General features: G+C 41.1%; 1 protein-coding gene across 1 annotated transcript in view; it reads left to right on the forward strand.

Moving 5' to 3' along the window:
• KALRN (kalirin RhoGEF kinase) overlaps positions 1-22737 on the forward strand; it is an 816446-nt gene extending 793709 nt beyond the window's left edge. Inside the window, exons 53-61 of the mRNA XM_084807552.1 lie at positions 3808-3835; positions 6213-6384; positions 8590-8711; positions 9645-9776; positions 12370-12534; positions 14804-14882; positions 15616-15816; positions 16262-16400; positions 16919-22737. Coding sequence (XP_084663678.1) covers positions 3808-3835; positions 6213-6384; positions 8590-8711; positions 9645-9776; positions 12370-12534; positions 14804-14882; positions 15616-15816; positions 16262-16400; positions 16919-17464 — 1584 coding nt within the window. The 3' untranslated portion in view covers positions 17465-22737. The remainder of the gene's footprint in view (positions 1-3807; positions 3836-6212; positions 6385-8589; positions 8712-9644; positions 9777-12369; positions 12535-14803; positions 14883-15615; positions 15817-16261; positions 16401-16918) is intronic.
• The last annotated feature ends 646 nt before the right edge of the window (positions 22738-23383 follow it).

Raw genomic sequence — 23383 nt, forward strand, 5'->3', positions numbered from 1 at the left:
AAAAAAAAGCTCCCTGCCAAATAAAAGAATATCTGCTAGTCACTAGCACATCAGTGGGAAAGGATCTGGCCTAGTTCTTTTCCTGCTGTCCTGGTTTTCTATTTGCAGAATAGTTTTGTTTTGCCATAGGGTGCATTTGTCTACTGCACAGGTACAGAACCTCTGGCCCAGGGGCCAAATCCAGCATCACAATCCAGTGTGGTATAGTGGCAAGACTGTTGCACTAGGAGCTGGGAGATCCGGGTTCTAGTCCCCACTCAGCCATGGAAGCTCACTGGGTGACTTTGGGCCAGCCACAGACTCTCAGCCCAACCCCCCTCACAGGGTTGTTGTGAGGATAAAATGGAGAGGAGGAGGAGAATGTAAGCCACCTTGGGTTCCTTGCAAGTGGAAAAAAGGCGGGGTATAAATGCAGTCAATCAATTAATTCAGCCCACCAGGTATTCCAGAATGGCTATGCCCCCTTTCCCCTGATCGTTTGGTGGTTTCTTGGCTTTTGTGCAGTATTTTCCCATTCTAGGTTTGAAATGCCTCTCCTAAGGTTTTATTACCAGCAGTAAGAGCTTTAATCTAAAATATTCATTGTGAGAGGAAAAAAGGCAGGATAGAAATGTAATAATGATAATGATAACAATAAATGCTGATATACTTGGCTCTGTCGCTTTTGACTTGGGCCTTGCCTAGCACTGGAATGTGGCCCCCGAGAGTTTCTTCAAAATGGAATTTGGCCCTTGGGTTGAAATAGGTTCAACGCATCTAGTCCACCTGTATTCTACAGTGGGTCAGTCCATTTCACTACCTCACTCTACTGTGTGTGTCGGCCAGGGTTGAGTGTTACTTCTGCACGGGTGGTCTCCCTCCTTCCCAAATGTTTTCTTCATATAAACCTTCAGTTTGAGCTGTTGACTTTGGGAGAGAAAATGAAATATATAATGCATTCTGGTTCCTCAATGTGGGCTTCTTTTTTTCAGCATTTAAAAGCTTAATTTAAAGGGTGCTGCCTTAATTGCCTCAAATGTTAAGCTTACTAATACTAATGCATTCCTCTGAAACCTGTAGGACTTGCTTTAGCAGGAAATAATAAACATCTCTCCATTATGCTTCAGCCTGAAGAGTTACCATGACATAGCCACAAAAGAGAGTGATAGCATTAAACAATTATGTAAGCCAAACTGTTAAAGGTGCAAGTTCCCCCACCCAATATTCAAGATTTCCGTGTGCTTTGGGCTGTACACTCCTCTTTCAGAAAAGTGGCTATAAGTTATTCTGATTAGCATCACTGCCTTAGATCAAGAATCATCATCCACCAAGACACATTGTAATTTTTAATATGGTGGAGGGGTGTCAATAAATCTCCTGTGACAAGATGCAAGTTAGACTCTTTACAAGTGCAAAAACACTTTGCATGGAATTGGAATTCTCCATACCAAAACAACTTACCAAATTGAGATCCAACAGCCTGTTGACTGTAGTGTGTTGACTGTAACAGGGAGCCCTGATTACAAGCCTGCATAATTTATGTCTTCTGAATTTCATGAAGGACAAGAATTTGATGCCAAAGATAGCTGGTCATTAATTCAGCTTGTTCATATGTCCATTTAGAAGTACAATGCAGACAGGAAATATATATGTATGCCAGGCAGGATGGCCACCTAGTTTTTCCTGAGAAATGCTCTAGGCTTTTAATGGCTAGATGACAAGCTGAAATACAATAACTGCGGTATTCCCTGTCACCAAAAGTTGACTTTGAAAGGTTTCAGAAAACTGTCTTAAGGCCTTGCATTAAATAATAAGACACTAAAGTAATACTTGTATTCCTTTTAGCAATTATAACGTGCACTGTTGCCCATACACCCTAAATCAACAAAGCAGAAAAGTGCCAGCTGGATTTCTTAGCAGAAATAGTGCCATAATCAAATTAAACCTATTTGTGTTTGAGTGCCTGCAAAGCAGTTTAACATTAATCCACAACTCTTGGCACAAAGCTGCTCTCTACTGCTGGAGTGAAGTGTAACTCCCATTTACAGAAACTAGCCTTTCATTTGTATGCTAGGACTTAAATGCATTTGGGGACATTTGCTAAATAATAACAACAACAACAACAATAATAGTGCAATTCTATACATTCCTACTCCGAAGTAAGTCCCGTTGTTTTAAATTATTTTAAAGTGTATATAGGATTGGAGCCCAAATTTGCCTTTGTATGTACAAACTGACACTTCTGATTTCTAATTTGACCGCCCCCATCCCAGCACATCTGGAGGGCCCCAGGTTAGGGAAGGCTGCTCTGTGCCCAGTGCTATGCCAGGTGGGTTTGGTCTGTGGGTTTAATGTACTTGCCAATAATCCCCCTGACCCCAATGGTCATGACCATTGGGTCTACGCTGGAAGGGCAGGGTATAACTCTTAAGTAAAAGCAACATAAATGTGTTTGGAAGACTCTTCTCCGTGCAGCTTTTCACCATAGATGTATTTTTTTAATATGAGTTCAGTCCCCTTGATAAAAGCAGATTCCTCCAGAAGAGATGCTGTGGTGGAATTAAGCATGCTAACACTTACATTACTAGCTGCAGGGACAATCACAGCAGGAGTATGTTCACAGTCAAGAAGGTGAGTTTTGCTGGGAGCCAGCTTCCAAGGAACTCTGCAGGCTAGGCTAGGCCAGGCCAATTCTATGAATGGCTTCCTATTAATGCAATGCAACATACTTATTCTAGAAGGCAAAGTTTAGTAATGTGTACATATATTTCATTCAATGCTTAGTTCAGTTAATGCTAGTATACACTATTACAGAGGTATCAAACAACAGGACAATGTAATTCAAGTATTTTCATCCCAATCCTGAAGTACTAGGTTTTGCCTGAAGATCATCAGGTACTGATCAGCAAAATAATTGTATGTACTACCTACTAAGTAAGACTAAACTTTTATGCAGGCTAATATCTTCTCTGATGATGGACAAGAGCGTCTCATGTTCCTGGTTAAGCAGCCCTCAATCTGGAGTGTAGGAAGTGTCCTGAAGAAAGGCAGCACCTTTTTCACACAATGTCTCTTAACTCACAGAATTACTTTGTAAAGCAACATGCTCACTGATGGTGTCATATAAATAATAATACAGACCTTGGTTGCTATGACATTGTCATAAGTCTAGAGGGGTTTTGAAAGGGACTGGGCAAATTCACAGAGGCTATTAGCCACGATGGCCAAAACGGAAATTCCATACTTCAGATTCCCAGATGCTGGGGTCACAGAACAGAGGATGGACATCAGTTTCACGCCCTGTTTCTGATCACCACCTCAGAGGCACCTAGTTGGCTGCTCTTCCAAAACTAATACTAAACTATATGGTTCTTTGAGATGATAACCCAGCAGGGCAATTCGTACATGTCTCAGGACTGCCCGATGCTAAATGTATGCGGTGAGAGAGCTCCATGAACTGTGCATTTTCCTGCCAGTCATGTTGATTGATGAAGGAGCAGCCTGCTAACTGGTAGACTTTGCGGATGGGGAAGTTGTGAATATAGGACATGGGGGTGAGGCTGTAGCTCATTGCACCCTGCCAATCAGGGGTGTGTGCGTGTATGCACTCCTGCTTTCTCCCATAAATCCTTTTCATGGTCCTCATGGCCTGAAGTACCCAACACATCTGGACTGTGGAAATCACGAATGCTGGCATACTGCAGCCAGTACTCTGAATCAGAATGTGCCTTTAGTATCAATATCCTTTATACCAACTTCCTTATACTTTTCTGAGCTTAATTCCTCTTTCCTTTGTCCAGTTAAACAATTGTATATATATTTTTTCAGATCATCAACCCAAATTTCATCCAGGAAGGTGAGTTAAAGACAGAAATCTGCCAGGTGGTTTTCATGATGTAGAAAACAAAACAAGGTTTAATTATATTTGCCTAAACTTTGGCCACATAATGAGAAGACAGGATACCCTGGAGAAGGTGCTGATGCTAGGGAAAGTGGAAGGCAAAAGGAAGCGGGGCCAACCAAGGGCAAGATAGATGGATGATATTCTGGAGGTGACGGACTCAACCTTGGGGGAGCTGGGGGTGGCAATGGCCGACAGGAATCTCTGGCGTGGGCTGGTCCATGAAGTCAAAAAGAGTCAGAAGCGACGTGACCGAATAAACAACAAACAAGTCCTGGGAAATTTTGCCTGAGTAATCAGCTAGGAAGGAAAGGCAGGCATGATACCAAAGGCATACAGTCCACAGCCCCAAGGAATCTATGGTGTGGTGAACCAGGCAGTTTGGACCCACACTCAAATGTGATCTGATAAAATGAGGGCAGGGGGAGAAACATTAGATGTTCATGACTCACAAATCAGATGTGAATGTGTTACTTGGATGAATATTCATTTTGCAATTGCATCTGTCCACAAATGGTAAAGGCTTGCTTTAGAATTAATTTTGAATAGGATTTATTTGCTTTCCTTTTGAATTTGGCTTGTTCAAATTTAAGTTGCTTTTGTTTTGTTTTCAATACAGTTAATTTGATTTCAGTTATTCTAACGGTAATTTTCAAACTGTTTTCTGGGGAGTCCTTTCTTCCCCCCTCCCTCCCCATGCTACGAATTTCATGTAGGGCAAACTCTTCATGCAGGGTGACTGATGTGGCCCTCTACAGACGTGGCCAGGGTTCCATATTAACCGTACAGTTGCTCTAGAATATGCCTCATAATGCACTGCACTGAAGTTCCAGAGATGACATAGGGGTTCCTCAGGAAACACCGTGACTTGAGTTTTCTCACTGCAGAAGGTCTGAAAACCACTGCTCTCAGCAAAGGGTCTTTAAATATTGTACATCAATTATTAATGTCATAAGTAACTCATAATTAATGAATGTACATATTTCTAATATCAGGTTTACAAACCTTGAACAAAATTCTGAATGTGCACTCAAGAATGCTGACATTCAAATTCACAAATTTCTAATAAACACATTATGATTAAACAAATTGGCGATAGTAAGTAAGCACAATCATCATTCAGATGTGCAACTTAAAATCCATCATACATATTTATTGAAATTTGATCAACGTTTAGCAGCCGAAATTGTATATACTGATATACCTTTTTCCTGGAGTGGCTGCTACTGAGTCTATTCTCATAGTAACTTCTGTGGGAACTACTATGCCTCTATTCTGTAACTGCTCCCCACTTACACAGGCTTCGCACTGTTTTATGCTGGGGATGGCTATCTCATACTCCGTCAAGAACGTTTCCAGTGATTGCTTTATGATGGAATACACCATAGGATCTTATGTAAAATGGTCAGGATATTAATATTTAAGGATTAGATGGTGGCCACTTGTATCACAGTCTTTCTCAGGAGACAGCCCCCAGAATGATACTGGAAAGGACTGCAGACATGAAAGATTAATGAGGTTGATCCTTGGCACCCTAACCCATATTTATTAGGGTGCTAATTCATCCACATTCCTGAGGCTGCAATGCACAAAGGTCTTCTCTTCTTCCCCTTTCTGAGAACTTGCTTCAAAAGTGGGAAGAAAGAGGTGCATGTTTCCATTTTCTATTCTTGCAAGATTGCTAAGAAATTGCTTCCTATTATTTGAGGTTTTGCCACTGTAAGGAACCTTAACACAGCAGCTTTGAAAGAAAGTTTCCTATTTCTTCATAGCAGTTTGCTATAGGGAGTTGTTGCTCTGTTGGCCTCAAAATATAATACAAACTATAATACATTTTATTCATCATGGGCTGTTGAGGTGGGTGGGAAAATCCCAACTCTGCAAGAAAGAAACTTAAATTCTGTCATCAGACTACAAACGAAGCATATTTGCATTTGCTTATTTAGCTTTGCGTAATTCACTCTACCTCCATAAATCAGGCTTTCGAATAATATGAAGACTATTTTAACAGTAAGAGGCATTAGAAGAGAATATAAAGAGAAGACTATGGAGACATTTCCAAGCTTTTAATTAACAACCGCCAGACCTGTACAGATATGTCATATAATGAATGTTGATATTTTCAGTTTCTCAAATCCTACATGAGAATAGCTTATTTGCTTGTGCAATAGAGTTTGATGTTGTTGCTTGACAGGAGGTATGAGGTGTGTCCCCATTTTCAAATACAATTTGATACAGCAAAGGCATCTGTGAGGTGCATTTTGTATCTTCAACTTAAAGTGTTAAGACTCTGGTGAATGTGATGTCTCTCTATGTGTGGCCTTTGCTCCAGTTGCTCCAGAGTTTCTCGTGCCCTTAGTGGATATAACGTGCTTGCTTGGTGACACTGTCATGTTACAGTGCAAAGTCTGTGGACGGCCAAAGCCAACTCTAACCTGGAAAGGGCCGGATCAAAACATTATTGACAACGACAACAGCACACCTGCATATACTATTTCCTCCTGGTACGTTCCTCTTTTACATTCCACATTGCGGTGGTACAAAAGTATTAGCATCCTGTAAAGTCTATCAAAAGCTACTGAGTTCAGCTGTTGGGTCTCTTTGGGCAAGTACATTAGGTAAGCTAGTTTAAGACGCCAAATCTGCAAACTGGTCTCGCTCTTCGATGCCCCAACCCAAATAAGTAAACTGGGATGTGGGCACAATGACCAAACTCAGTATGACTTCCTGTGTTATTGTTTTTAAAAAGCCATACCTTGGTCAGTTTTCAGAAGCTCACAAAAGAACAACCACCAATCTGGGATGCATATTCCAAAGCAAGGCAAGTGACCTTGTAGCGTGGTCACCCACCCTTCTGCCCAAGATTGGGTGTCTCTAAAAGGGGACTCTTACATAAGCCATTTGCACCTTTAAAAAGTTGACCCCCCCCGTACCCCTTTTTTGGAATCTATATTCTTGACTAGAAACATAACTACCATAATGTGGAGGGGCGCCCTCCCCAAACACAAGCACACGACCTGGACAATCAGTACAAAAAGATAACATGACCAGTGGTACCATAAGACACTGAAAGATCCAGGAGAATCAATAGGGTCACACTGCCCCATCATATCTGCCAGTGAAGATTGTCAACCAGGGTTTCCATCTCCAAATCAGGCCTGAAACCAGATGGCAATGAGTCCAACTCAACCAAGAGCTCTTAGAACTGAGAGGCCACCACAGTACACATGCTTTATCATCTTGTCCAAAAGAGCAAATTGGAAATGACCTGTACTTAAGGCAGTGCTTCCTTCCAGGGAGCTGGGAAGTATTCCCTGTTTCCTTCAAGCGTGCAGGGAAGTATTCCCTATATATGGAGGCATTAATCAACTCCCTGATCACATGGGTCAGACTCCTGCGCAGCTAGATATAATAAGCCACAAGAGGGAATGATCAAGGACACACAAGGTAGGCCCAACCTCTCTTAATGCCTGCATCGTCAGGAAGAAATAACTGAAATTCATCCAAGCCATTGGATCCATCTGATAAGATAGCACCAAGGACACTTTAGAGATCCTTCAAAAGAGGATTCAAAGAGAAGTCCAAATCAGAATGGATCCAAGTGATTTTATCCACAAAGTACCTGGCAAACCTGCCACAGTGTGCAACTAAGACCTCCACAGTATTGTTCCTTACAGTTCCCATTTTACATTTTCATACATCGTAAGTCACGCGGGCTTTTCTAAAAGTGAATCAAGGGAAATGACTTCTGGGAACTCCTCTTAGCAGCTCAAATGGAAATGCTGATGTTCCCTGTGGGACATCCCTGTTGGCCTCAAGATGGATTTTCCCGGCACTGCATCACCTCAAGTGTTTATATCAGCCTTCTCCAACCTGGCAGTGCCCTCCAGATGTTTTGGATTTCAGCCCCAGCCAGCATGGTCACTAGTCAAGAATTCTGCAAGCTGTGGTCCAAAATATCTAGAGGGCACCAGGCTGAGAAAAGCTGGTTCATGTTGAGTCCAGGAAAGGCAAGCATGGCCAGCGCTGCGATGTCTGCCAGCAATTGCACCAACTTAAGTGCCAGCATTTGAACAAGGAAGAATAGGGATGGATGAATTTCCTGTCCATGTCAGATTCCCATGTGTTCGTTCATAAGTCTGTTCTATTCCGTTTCTGCATTAATCTGGGGATGGGGTGGGGAGGATCTGCACAAAAATTTGGCCACATTTTATACGTATTTTACCATGAAATCTGCATTTTAATAGACATTTTATTGTAAAATAAACATTTGTGTATGCTTTTGGTAATTTTTAAAGCCAAAAACTGCATGAAATCAGAAGGATAACTGTGTTCTGCTTTGTACTTTAGTTCGGGAGGTGCAATCATGTTGGTTCACTTCCAAGTAGAGACCGAATGAAATTCTTGAGTATCCCTACATAGTATACATGAGAAATACCTGCCTACATGTAGGTAATCAAGAGTCCCATTTGCATGGGCACAAAATTATTAGTCAGGTTAGTACCTACCTGTATCCATGACCAGTTTCTTTCTCTCCTTGTAAGTGACTAGCATCCACAAAATTGATTAAAAGGGCAGCACTTCTCTGTTTTTCTGTTGGTTTTCACTTTCTGAGTCAATTGAAATTACCTTGAAAACTACTGGGAGAGAAGCCAGGGAAAATACTTAGCAGAATTTCAGATTAAAATGTTGACATCTCCCCCCTTCAGCGAGTCAGGTGAAACCACCCTGAAGATCTGTAACGTGATGCCTCAAGACAGTGGTATTTACACTTGTGTTGCAACAAATGAACTTGGGACAGCATCCACCTCAGCTACAATCAAAGTGCAAGGTAATGGTACCCCCTGGCTTAGGTTTTGTTTACATGGTGCAATAAATATTTTACACATCCCTTTGTATGCTTGCTCATGTCATGGTGCCTTACAACCAACATTTGAACCATTCTGTTTAACAGTATAGATGTCTCATAAATGTGCTCAGTCTACAAGCTCTAAAAGCCAAAGATTTCCCCAGCTTACTTTTATTTTTGTTTACATGATACAAAACATATTTTGCGAAACCCACAAGGTACTGGATCCCTTTTCTCTTTTATGTATGTATTTATTTCTATTGTACGCTACCTATTCTGGGGTCTACAAGATCCACAGGGTTTAGCTGTCTGTAGTAGTACTATCATGTTCCAATTCAGTACCAATCAGCAACAGTTTCCACTTTAATACTTTCATTGGCAGCATTCTGAAAGCATTCCCCCACCGCACCCACCCACCCACCCACACACACACACACACATTATACAGCCTTCTAGGGCCTGTAGCACTTCAAAACGCAAGTAAGGAATGACGTGTTTGAATACTTCCCACATAATTTTTAAAAATCCCTGCCTGTGAAAAGCTAACATGCTAGTTGATTGGCTCTCCTGCAGGGTTGTTTTTTTAAAATGGTCTTTAAAACTTGGAGTAGGTCTACAGTTGTAGGGAGGAAATTTAGCCATTTTTCCCTTACCCTGTTTTCCCTATTGAACCACCACACACACACACGCACGCACACGCTGATGTGATTAGCCCTGCAAGGGAAAACATACAAGTACAGGTTGTGCTCGCTGATGCACCTAATATGCGGTCAGTCATTCTGCTATACCTCTGATTACTCAAGCGAACCTAGCTTTTAATGAGCCTCCCTTTCACATGCTTTGGAATGGAAAGAGCAGTAACAGCAGCACTTTTCTCTCCTCATTTTTGTTTATCTTCTCTGCTCCCCACCCCAGGTGTCCCTGCAGCCCCGAATCGCCCTATTGCTCAGGAAAGAAGCTGCACCTCAGTGATTCTTCGCTGGCTGCCTCCATCCAGTACAGGGAACTGCACTATTTCAGGCTACACTGTGGAGTACAGAGAAGAAGGTATGAGTATTACTAGGCTTTGCATTGGAGCAGGTTCTGATGTCTTTCATTTTGGGTATCGCCTATGCTGTTGCAGCTAAGACAGCTTGGTGCTACCTGGGAGGTCATGAGAAAGTATCCAACAGTAGCTGCATCACTGCCTTATTCCGCCCTCCCTTCCCAACTGCTACGGCAAGCAGGACAAGCTGTGTCGGCATTTATTTATGTACATTTCTAAGGGAGCAATCCTATGGCCCCCAGACATTGTCTGAGGGGCAGTATGATATTGGGAAGAGGGAGTCAGAGAGCTGACCCCCTGCAGCTGGTGTGGAAAGAACCACGCCAGCTGGCCTCTGAGGTCAGAAAATCGACCTTGGAGAGCGGGAAAAGGGGACATTCCAGTGGGCAGGGAGGGGAGGAGGCTGGAAGAGGCTCAGGATACGAGCTGTCCTGAGCGTCTTCCAGCCTCCTTCCCTCCCCCTCCGAAGCACTGCCACTAGCCAGGCTAAAAAGCCCATCTAGCAAGAAACGCAACTTTCAGGGGACAGGAGGCGAAGGTCACCACCGCTGCTCCTCCCGCCCTCCTGGCTTCACCCTGGTGGGGCATTGGATACAAGGAGGCTTCTGTCTCACGCGGGTGTAACCCATAGGATTATGCCCTGAGCCAGTTTTGAACCCACAGAAGCCGTCTGGGGGGGTTACAAATACAATAATAAAACACTAATACCTCATAAAAGTAAACTACAAAAGCAGCATTTTTTTTTAAATGCAACTCAGAAATACGCATAACAAGTATTGTAAAATGTCTTTCCAGTACATGTCATTAAAATTATGTGACTGCTTGTTTGAACTATTCAAATGATTCCAGTGTCAAGTAGAGAAATGAATCCATATGGTAGTCATTTTATTATTTTTACAGCTGGGTCTACACTTGCAGCAGAATGAGATGATAGAATGGACTGTACCATTTCAGACTGCAACCGAAGCATATTTTTGAATCTTGCCCTGTCATATAGATATAGATAGATACACACACACACAGGCACACACACTGAATTTCCTATAGGTTAAAACAAAATCTAGTCCTCTTCCTGTTGTATTAGTTTTCTACTTGCAGGGACAACTCTTTCTGTGGAGAAATATTCACAAATAACATCTCCAGTCTTCACGACAATGGAAGGAGAAGCAAAGGGAGGCTTACCTGGATTTTTTTTTCAAGGAATCATCTTTGGTGCATGCAGGGCTCCATGAGCGAGTGTACTGCTCCAGTATAAGTTGCTTCACAGAACATACTTCTGCGTGGGGTGGGGGATTGGAGTAAATGTCATCAGATTGGCAGGGGTTGCTCAACTAATAAGAAAGCTTCCCCCACATCCAGGCTCTCCTTTTTCCTTCCCCTGATACTCCCATAAAGCAAAGGATGGAAGCTTAGCCTCATTGACCGCAATGGGAGTTACTTCTGAGGAGACCCCTTCCCCAAGCTATGACCGATTCCGCCAATTTTTTTAATTTCTCCCTCTCCAAAAGTACTATCTCACTTTGTTGCTAATGCGCGATAGTGACATAGTGAGAGATAGGGGGCATAGCTGTTGCTAGATTTTTTTTTAACCTTCCTTTCTGGATGTGTGATTTCTTTCATGTCTCTATGCCTATATAATGCATTTGCTCTATCATGCAAGTGCTCTATCATGCAATTGCGCAATCATGCGATAGCACTTGCGTGATAGAGCAAATTCATGATAGAGGCAAAGAGACATGAAGTAAATCACCCATCCAGAAAGGAAGAAGTTTAAAAATTCACACCTACAAAGGGATTTTCAATGTCACTAGGTCACTATCATGCATTTGTCCAGCAATAGCTATGCCCTCCAAATAGGTATAGTGAGGTAGTGAGATAGGGGATATAGGTATTGCTGGACAAATGCAAGATAGTGACATACTGAGATAACGAGATAGGGAGGAGGTATGGGTACTGCTGACAAAAACGCTATTTCAGTTTAATGCTTTAATTTTTTAAAAGACGTTAGAGGCTGCCTGGAGCACACCTATACTTTGCGGGGATGGCCACCAAAGTTTAGTGGTAGGCAAGGTGAAGTAAATGCCATGAGGTAGCGCAGAACTCTGACAGCCAGCCCAGAAATGGCAGAAACAGCGGGGAAACACAGACGGGGAAAACATCGGGGAAACACCACTTGACTGGGGTCAGTGAGGTGAAAGACACACCCCTCCAGAGACTCCAGAGTGGCTGCGAGATGGCCGTGATGTCATGTATCCCTAACGATGTCCAAATGCAGCCAGCTCGGAGTAAGTCATTCGTGAAGACATCCCCCTGCAGTCTGATACAAGGCAATCCATTCTGCCACCTTATTCCACAGCGTGTTTGGATCAGGCTAAACAAAAAAAAGGGTAACTACTCTTCCTTAGCAGATATAACTTTTAAAAGAATGTGCTAGTTCTTTATTTTTACACACTGCCAGGGCCAAATTAACAACCAGTCCTAGCGTATGTGTGGGGTGGGGAGCAGGTACTAGAGAAGGGCAGCCTCTGTTCCCTGGAATCTATGGTCACATTTAAACTTCAGCTATCTTCATCTCTCCCTCTCCATAAAACATAGGCTCACAGATCTGGCAACAATCTGTTGCCTCAACTTTGGACACCTACCTCGTCATTGAAGATCTCACACCTGGCTGCCGATATCAGTTCCGAGTCAGTGCCAGCAATCCCTGGGGAATCAGCTTACCTAGTGAGGCCTCTGAGTTTGTGAAACTTCCAGAATATGGTGAGCACATAATCAATAAAGGGGAGGGGAAAGTCTACTCATGCAACATGTTAGAACTGGTGGGTTCAAGTTCTACTTCAACAGTCAAGAATTGTATGAGAATGAACTTCTTGCTGTTTACATTTTGTAGTCAGGTATGGAAATCTGAGGACAAAATATATGTGCCTCACATTTTTTCTGACACATGCAAATATATTTAAATCACAGTTCTCTTGGCAAAAAATATGGGCTCCAGGGATCTTTAGGTGGGGGTGTGGCTCATTGTTAAACAACGTGCTTTGCATGTAAAGGTCCCAAGTTCCATCTCTGTTATTTACAGTTTAAAGGATCTCAGTGGCAGGCCTTGGATAGAGCTCTGCCTAATAACCTGAGGCACCATCACCAGTCAGTCAACAGAACTGAGTGGCTCAGTGATCTGACTCAGCATAATGTAACTGCTTATATAGTTATTGTAAAATAATATCTCATGTTCGGTTTTATTTAACAAAGCTGCAATTCCATCCATGACTTACAGAGACTTAAGTAATTTTCAAATACACTCCACAGATATTGTGAAAACGGAAAGGTTCACCCAACCATTCAGAGTAAGGGAAACACAACAGACAGTTAAAACATTTGGCTGTACTTCATTAAGGGAGCAATCCTATGGTCACTAGTCAGTGGCTAGACCATAGGATATGTGGTTTTCCAGGAACCAACCTCAGAGCCCACGCTCCGAGGTCGGTTCCCAGAGAACCGACCTTCCCCCCATTCCGCGCTGCCTCGCAGGCAGCGCGGAACAATCCCGCACTCCCCGCTCAGAAGAGGAGCGCAGGGTGGCAAAACAGGGCAATTTGGGGGGTGTTCTGGGGTAGGGAAGGCAGAAATGCTGGTACAACACATCCTATGTATCCTCTGGCAGCCTCCTCCCCCGCTCCACCTTCTGCGGCTAGACAGCTGATTTCGGCTGTCTAGCTGCAAATGCAGGGCAGGAGAAGCATGGAGGGAACAATCCCCTCCATGCGTCTCCTGCTCTGCATTGGATAGGAGGTCACCTCTGAGTTCAGAGGCAGCCACCTATCCCCATAGGATTGCGCCCTAAGATACTAAAGCCCTTTAAAGGCACCTTGACCCCACTGTGATGCTCAACTGTGAGATTGCACAGAGTGGCTTGGTGCTTTAGTTCTAGAGGCATCCTGAGCTTGGGAAATGGGGCAACTGTCTCCTGAAACTATGTGATGTGTATTTATAATCCCTTTATAAAGTTCATGAATAAACCCACATGTAAAAGGTTATTATTAGGTGTGTAGAGTGGTTAGCAGGCTCTTTGATGGACAGGATGCCTTATTTATTTTACGTATTACATTAATAACTCACATTTCTTCCATCATTGAATGGAAGACAGCATACATGGGTGCCCAGGAAGTCTCCCATCCAGGCACTGAGCAGACACAGACCTGCTTCGCTTCAGTAAAGCTGTACCTTCAGAATATGACTTGCATACATGAGTCATCCTCAGTCCTACTTCAGTCCCACCCTTGCATCATTCAGTTCAGTGGCACACTAGCTTTTCTTGGTATTGCTGCCCTGACCTGCTGCCCTGGTTCAAGATCCTATGTCCTAACAGCGTCGTCATGAGGCATTTTGCCCCATCCAAGATACTTGTTTGCTGATGCAACAACATGTGCTTATTGGAAGGAAAAAGATCTCACAAATTACTCTGCGGAAGCTGAGGCAATACAAAAATGTCACCCATGAAAGAGGTTGTTCGAATGGTAGAGAAACCACATGACCTATTAGGGCCCCACTTGTGACTTTTAAGCCTTTCTTTCTCTGGGCTTTTCTATATGAGGTTTTTAACCTGCACCTTTACCGAGGCCTCTGCTTCTGGATTCTTTGTGGGATTAAAATTGGCTCCTTTACACATGTTTTTTCCAGGGTGTGTGTGTCTTTCTCTGCCTTTCTATATGTTCCATTATACAACCACTAGGTGGTGCTGTGATATAGTGGAAATGTGCAATTACACAAGGATTCTATAATGCCACTGAGAAAAAATACTAGACTTGCCCCATTGGGGGGGGGGGGAATGATAGTGGTTGCAAAGCACAGGAGAGGCTCTGGAGGATGATGACATTTTGTAAACGACACACAAACTACCATGAGTGAGAAACCATGAGAGCACAAGAACAGCCTTGGGTAGAAAGGCTCTCCTTCTCTCTAAGGCCCTACCTTTTTAATACAATTTGAAACAATGACAACTCTTTTTCCTGTCCACTCTGGATTCACAAAGACTCTGCAGCAGATGGAGCCACCATTACCTGGAAAGAAAACTTTGATTTTGCCTACTCAGAGCTGAATGAGATTGGAAGGTAATAGTAAAATCAATTATTTTACAAAAATACAAACCAAACATAATGAACATTCTGTTTTAGAAAAGCTGTAGATTTTTTTTTAAAAAAACTTGTTTCTAGTATATTATTCCTTAAGGATGCAGTGATTTTGATACAGGATAAAATGCAGCTGTGTAAACGTCGAGAGCACTACCCATACCTCTCGGGGAACATAGCTGTATGCATGGGCTGGGATCAGCACAAGGCTCCATTAAACCTGCTTCTCTCCCCTTCTCTCGTTGCCTCTGTATGCACTGTAGTACACATTAGCAACTGGAGGCCCATGTACACTTCGTGTGTGTGTGTGTGTGTGTGTACATAAATAGCCCAGAACATTAAAAGGGGATTTTTTTCTGGCAATGGTTAGCTTTTAATTTAAACCATTATTTTTTATGGATCTTATTTAAAAGAACGGGCCAACCAGAAAACGGCTCATGTGATACAGCTAGAGAGTACTGTACAATCTCATATTCATTGTACAAATGAATATGAGGCCTTCTGTAAATTCTTCTAATACCAAGAGAATCCAAACTGCCAGGACAAAAGACACAGTTGCTTTGTAAAATAAAGTTATGAACAACTCAGCAGATTTGATTCCTTGTACAATATTAATAAATGGATTGAAAAAGCTTTTAGAAAATTACTCTGCTATTGCACTGAAACATATACTTGGTTTATTCATGAATAATCCTCATCATTTTTTCCCCTCCAGGGGCCGATTTGCAGTTGTAAAGAAATGTATCCACAAAGCCACCAGGAAGGATGTTGCCGTGAAGTTCATTAATAAAAAAATGAAGAAGAAGGAGCAAGCAGCACATGAGGCCGCCATGTTGCAACATTTGCAACATCCTCAATACATCACTATTCATGACACTTATGAGTCACCTTCCTCCTATATTTTAGTTTTAGAACTGTAAGTCCCTTGACGGGAGCTAAGCTTTCTATTTGTTACATGTATCTTTTTCATCACACATTTCACATCTTTTCAATCACACATTTCGTGATTTTCATTAAAGTCATTTCATTTCCCAACGGAGGTGGGGAAAACAATATGCCAGACATCTCTGTTGATGACAAGCTTACACAGTGGATCCCAAGAGTACAATCTGTGTATGTGGAGGGGGGCATTATGAAACAGAGTAACCTAAATACGAATAGTCTCTTGTATTAGTAGTTGAAGGTTATTTATGTAATTTCATGAGCGAACCCTTAGAATACTGAAGTATATAATAAGTAATATAATAACAGTACTTCCTCCTTTGAAAAATGCCTTATAGACGTTTGCATGTTTCAGCTGTTAGCAATTCTTTGTGATTTCACTAGATTTCTTTTCATAGTGGATTATTGTTGGATTTTAGGATGGATGATGGCCGTCTCTTGGACTTCCTTATGAATCATGATGAATTGATGGAGGAGAAAGTAGCTTTTTACATAAGAGACACAATGGAAGCCTTACAGTACCTTCACAATTGTCGAGTTGCTCATTTGGATATAAAGGTAGGAAGGAGAGACAAAGAAAGTATTAACTTGTGCGCGCACACACACACACACACAGAAAATTGCAGCTAATTCCAAGATTTTAGTCTATATATAATTCAAATATTTAAAGCACTTGGTTTATGATATAGATATATAGAGATCTATAGATATATGTAACGGATCAGTCCTACAGATTAAACTTGACTTTATTATAGCAGTTTTTATGACTCATAAAGGGAATTAGTACAAAACTAATTTTCAAAACCATTTGGAAATTCAATGCCATAAGGTCACTTTTTCTGATTCATTGTTTGTTAATTTCTTGTAAATAACATAGTATGATTCACAAACATCTTCAGTGTATTCCCACAAATAACCCCTATCCTGTCTGATTCTTTGTCCTTTCACAGAACATTGTTGAAATGCAAGTATATATATTTTTCCTTAATGAACACATGCAAACCTGGATCAGTGCTTAAACTGATTTTATTGCAAAAATAATGGACAGTGGGCCCTTTTTATTTTACTTTCCACAGCCAGAAAATTTGCTTATTGACTTGCGGATCCCAGTGCCTCGCATTAAGTTAATAGACCTAGAAGATGCTGTTCAAATCACAGGCCATTACCACATTCATCATCTCCTTGGAAATCCTGAATTTGCTGCTCCAGAAGTTCTCCAAGGTGCTCCTGTTTCCCTGGGCACAGATATCTGGAGCCTAGGAGTACTCACATATGTCATGTTAAGTGGCGTCTCTCCCTTTCTGGATGAAAGCAGGGAAGAGACTTGCATCAATGTGTGCCGAGTGGATTTCAGCTTTCCGAGTGAGTACTTCTGCGATGTAAGCCATGCTGCTAGAGACTTCATCACTGTAATCCTTCAGGAAGACTTCCGGAGGAGACCGACGGCAGCTACTTGCTTGCAGCATCCTTGGCTGCAGTTTCACAATGGCAGCTATTCCAAAATTCCACTGGATACCTCACGCCTAGCCAGCTTCATTGAACGCCGCAAACACCAGTTTGATGTGCGTCCAGTTCCCAATGTTAAGAGCTTCATAATGAGCAGGATGAACACAGGAACGTAATGCAATACAAAACTTTGACTTGACACTGAAGTACTATAGGGTATGAAAAGAGAGAAAGCAGAATCTCTCTCTTTCTCTGTATAAAGTATTATATATGATGTGATGTCCAAGAACATGTATGTGCTATTCCAGCAACTGCATTATCTAACTGGTTAGAATTCGATGCTTTCAGATGTTGCATATGCAACTTCTTGGGTGGCTTATTCTTGTAATGATGTGGTCATGTTAAATACAGATGAATGTTAAAAAGTACATCAGTTGAGTATGGGAACCAAAACACTATTGCCTTGCTTTTGAAAGGCAGCCTTCTAAAAGATCTGGACAGCCTTGCTGATCTTATTAAAATTTAAATTATGTATTTGAAAGACAGTTGACAGTAAAGAAGAAAGACTAGGCTGACCCTCCACAGTCAGCATTTCCTGGACTGGATGGATTTCAGATTTTGAAGAAGTCATTGTTCTTCAAGTCCTAATGAAGGTCCAGATCTATCTTATAAGGCGGACTTCACTCATCTTCAGTAAGAATTAACCTTGTGGCAGGATATCCCTTTGGCTATCATAATGTCAAGTTTGTCTGTGATATGACTTAGGTATACTGTATCAAGATCAAAATATACCTTTGCCAATAACTCCTCTCTGTATTCTACAGCATTCTCTCTTTAAAAGTAAACATACCATAAAGTAGTAATATGCTACTGCTGAGGTGGTACATTCACTGGAACAAAAATGTTTAGATGAAGCACAATGAGACAATTTTTTACTAATTTTTATAGCTCTTGTACAGAAATCTTTTGCAAAACCTGTGCGTTGAGAAAAGGCTATGTTACAATAATTGCTGTGTCTGTAAACTAGATGTCAAAGACTTTGCCTATTGCAGGATGTTTGTTGAATTCTCATATAGTCTGTAACATGAAAAGGATCTCATTCCTTTCTCAGTTTTAAACATTGCTCAGTTGTGAAATCAATCCAAAGTTGGCCAAAAGTGTGGTAAACATAGTAGGTCCACCCTTCTACTTACGGCTTGAAAACTGGTCTATAAGACTGGTGGTTTACATTTGTACATATGCATCTATCTCCTTAGCCCCATTGTCCAAATATCCATGCTCAACCCTGAAGTCTGGTGTGAAATAACTCGAACGGATTATTAATATTAAAAACAATTGCAATAGTACATTCTTATTAACCAAACACTCAGAAACATAATAGTTTCCTATAAATCACTGAACTATTTTCAAACTAAGTGGCTTTGGAAGAATAGTTCCAAATTAAAGTGATCTTGAATTGTCTTTGTTGGAACTAGTCCAGCTGTTTCACACTAAGGGTGCTTTAGCACAAAGAAGAAGAATCAGTCAACCGTTCTTGATGCTAATTTTCTCCTCTTCTCCAGCAACTACTGTTCTATAGATCCTGCTTTGTGGTGATGGACCTGTTAACTTGCAAAGGCATGGTGGTCTCTTCTTCCCACATGGAGCGTGAGATCTCCCACTTTGCCTGGCCATTTGGGATCCACTTGTTGGGGCACAAGGTATCAATGGTTCTAGCACACCCTTTAGCCACTTCTACTGTAAACTCACAAGGCTGCCCCAGCCTCCTGGTAGTCTCTGATATACTACCTACACAGGCAGTCTTTTTCCACAACAAAATCCTGCTAGGTGAAATACAGTTTTGTCACTTTGGCACTGTTCAGCCAGGAAGGATGTTTGCTATTTTGCGCTTATAGACAGAAAGCACTTTTACCTGAGACTGCATTAAAAGGAAGACTTGAACAGAAAGTCAAGAAACTCAGTCAAAGGGGCAACAACCCAAAGGCATGGTTGGACCTTTTTTCTGACTAAATATGCATAGAATTGCGCCTTTAGGGACATAGGAAGCTGCCTTATACCGAGTCAGACCATTGGCCCTACTCTAGCCCAGTACTGTCGGCACTGGCCGGCAATGGCTCTCCAGGTTTTCAGGCAGGAGTTTTCCTGACATACCTGGAATTGCTGGGATCAAACCCGGGACCTTCTGCATGCAAAGCATGTGCTCTACTACTGAGCTACAGTCCCTGTGGGTCTGTGGTCAAGAACAACAACAAAAGAGAAAGTCCCCAAGGTGCACTGGAAACTTGTAGCTTATTAGGTTGAATGGGTTTTGAACAGAGACTCAGTGGCCTGTTTTAGATGTAACAATTCCAGTCCAATAAGTCATGGACCAGGCTCCTGGTTTGATATCCTGCCTTGTAGACAGCCTTAACCCAAAGCTAGTCAATTCAGACTCTATGAGAAACTGTTCTTTACAGAACCGAAGGAGGAGGGAAGGGATAAGGAGGAACACACAGGCAGACAACTCGTTCTTGGATCGTTATGGCTGAATTGGCCATTTTCAGGGGCACTGTTCTTCTTTGCAAAGGTTATATATAAAGGTTCCAGTGCTTCTTGGAGGTTTCCTCTTTTCTTGTTTTTTGACTTTGCACCCCCTTTACTTCTGTAGCCAATACAAGCTACAGCTTTTCTAAGCTTCATGTAATGTTCAAACAACAATCATTCCGACTCAAATTAATATTTCCCTTTCTCTGGAGCGTTATTTTTTTTTACTGTTTTTCCCACCCCCTTTTTTCCATTGAGTGTGTATTGCCAGATCAGGACCTGTAAATGTTTTTACTACTGTGGGAAAGCCAAAATCATGAACACATTAATGGAAGTTTGTTTCTTGCCTTACCAGACAACAAATAATCAATACAGAAAAGGAGCAAGTAAAGGAAAGAGAATTTACTTTAGACAATTTGGCTAGAAAATATGAAAGACACCGAAGTCCTTCCGTTTAAACTTCTTAATGAGAAACATTTTTTCTGCTACCTGTTATTTTTCTTAAGAAACTTGTGTCATGCTTTTTAACATAAATGCAAGGATCATATAATCCACTGATGTCACAGTAAGGAATGTGGGATTGGATCAGCTCCTTAGGTTGCTTTTAATTGCCCCAATTTCCTCAAGGCACTGACAATCATCCAGAAGTGGGACATGTGGGCTCAGGTAAAAACAATTACCAAGATCCATCTAAAGCTAGTTGCGGCTGAACTCTGCTGAAAACTAAGTTAAATCCCATTGTTTCAATGAAACCTAAGTTAAAATCCTATGTATATTTACTGAGGGTAAACTCAAATGTATAGCCTTTACCATGAAGAATACAGAACATAATGCCCCTGCTCTGAATAAACATAAGATAGGATTGTGCTGCATGTCATGGATCACTTTAGCTGGACTGGGGTCAGTGTAAGTAAATCATTACAACTTTTAGATATGGTTTGATAAAAGAAATAGAGGTGGATATTTGTCATATCACTTTGCTCCTTCTAGCTGTGATAGTCACTAGCTTCCCAAATGCCTTCGTACATTTCCAGTTCTGTCCTTGTATGTATACATGGAAGAATTAATCAACCTGTTTAATTTGTGCACCTGCTTTTGGCCCTTTGTTTGTGATCCTAAAGAAAAGCATCCAGCTCACATCCAGGTATTCTTACAGAATACATTTCTTTGGTACACCACATATCACTATGAAATAATCACCAGGGGAAACAAATACTTGAATCTCTACTGCAAGCAAATGGACAGAATTTGAGACAACCACTAGGTACATCACTGCTGTTTTACCATAAACATGAAGTCTGAAAAATAGTCTGAAGGTGTTTTCTCAGGCACATAGCAGTTCTTGCTTCAAAGGGCTTTGTAATGTGAATGTAAAACCTACATTGTCCAGAATATTTATTTGCATTACAAATGCCTCTCTTCTGCATTAACAAGCGATCAGATGTTAACATTAAATAACATGGGTTGTTTGAGCCTTATGTATGAAAATGCCTGGAATCTTCTTTTTTGTGTTAGTGTTTTTAGGGCCCAATCCTATGCATGTTTAGACAGAAATAAGTCCTACAATTCCCAGCATTCCTCAATCATGCTGGGAGTTGTAAGACTTTTTTTCAGTCTAAACATGCAAAGGATGTGCCATTAATGAAGTAACTTAAGAATGGCTGCACATCTCAGTGTTCATGTGGCCCTCATCAAATCTGTGGGATGTGTTGGATGCAGATGCATGTTCCCACCTAGGACAAGTTACATGTAAAGAAGTGTGACTAGAAATTCTTTGGGGCCATTGGCTTGTAACTAGGAATTTCTATACACAATCTGATTCTTGAGTGCCATTTCATGGACAGCCTTTTTCTTTCCCATCCATTTGTAGATGGGATCTGGTTTATCGCCCATTCAGATTGTTTATGATCCATCAGAAAATGGTGCTTTCCTAAGGGAATAATATATGATCCCTTTCCTGCCCTCAAGGCTGACTGTACATTTGCCATTAAATATCAAATTGCTATTCTGGAATCCTTTTACTAGTGACTGTTAACATGATGTCAGGATTCTATAATTTGTGGGTTTATACTCTGAAGCTAGTAGAAACCAGCTTAAGCCATATTTTGTCTTCATACTCAATTTTTCAGTGCTGATGCTTTTACTTCTCTTTCTAGGAAACTTCTGTTTGCTTTTGCTTGCAGGTCACTCCTCTATAATTCTTCTACTGAAAATAAGATCTGACATGCAAAGGGCAGAGCAGACAACTAAAAATACACCTTTTAGGCTGCAGTCCTATGGAAACTTACCTGGTAGTAAGTCCCATTGTGCTCAAAGGGGTTTACTTCTGAGTAGAAATATATATGATTGCACTGTTTGTGCCCTAAGAAGTCTCCTTAAACTCAGTGAGACTTACTCCTGAGTAAACATGCACAAGATTGTGCTATTAAAATACTTGCAATTATCATGTGATTAGTAGTGGTGTGCGGAGACTAGATTGTTAAGAGGGGGACTCTCCTTTGCTGGAGGTATTTAAGCAGTGGCTGCACAGCCATTTGTCAGGGATGCTTGTAGTTGCAGGATTCCTGCATGGAGCATGGGGTTGGGTCAGATGACCTCCAAGGTCCATTCCAACTCTAAAATTCTAAGAATTCTAGGAGCTTCACATTTTTCAAGGTGCAAACAAATTCCAAAGCCTTAAAAGATTTTCAGTCTTTTGCTGGTCTGCCTTAAGTATTATTATCTCATTTTATTCTTGATTTCATTTTATATGCATATGTGTTTTCTAAAGATACATTTTGTAAATATTTTATTTATACTTCTGACCCTTCATGTGTATTGTTGTAAAGTGATTTCCTGCTCTTACTTGTTCCTATTCTTTGGCAGTATATGTTATCTACAAAAATCTACATTTTAGGCGATTGCCTTCCTTATAAATACAATATACAAAAGATTGTGTGCTGGATTTTTTGTTGTTCTAAAATATAAAAACTCTGATAAAATTGATTAATAAATTCAGTAAGCATCAGCCTTTAGTTTGGCCTGTACCACAGTGTATAATAAGTTAAGCTGCAATCGTCCTTACACTTCCTTAGGAGTAAATCCTCTTGAATATAGTTTACTTCTGAGTAAACATGCATAGGACTTCGCTTATTAGTGTGATGTATGTACAAGCCACACAATGAATATACCTTTCATTGCATTGTTATAAATTGCAGAATGGCAGTTAAATATCACATTGCTTATTTATGCATTCCCTGCTACCAGAAAAAGAATAGGCTTATGTATTGTAAGTCCCAAAAATGTGTTTAAAAAGTCATGTATCTAGTGTCATAATTATGATATTACAACAAACTAACACTTTCAAAAGAACTTGCTATAAATTCAGAATATATAATGATCCTAATTTTAAAATATAAAATTTTATAAAATACATACGCTAGCCATATATATTATTTTCTCCCCCAAAAGCTATTTCTTCTGATTTCTGGGGCAGATGCTTAATGACAATAACACGAACCCTGCCATAGGAAAGATGAGAGTGCTGCAGCCTTACCATATTTGGGCAAATACATTTTTTGTAATTGTTGACA

The sequence above is a fragment of the Heloderma suspectum genome, chromosome 1 (assembly GCF_057233095.1).
Source record: "Heloderma suspectum isolate Gila_16-S chromosome 1, 16-S_ref, whole genome shotgun sequence".
Lineage (NCBI taxonomy): Eukaryota > Metazoa > Chordata > Lepidosauria > Squamata > Helodermatidae > Heloderma > Heloderma suspectum.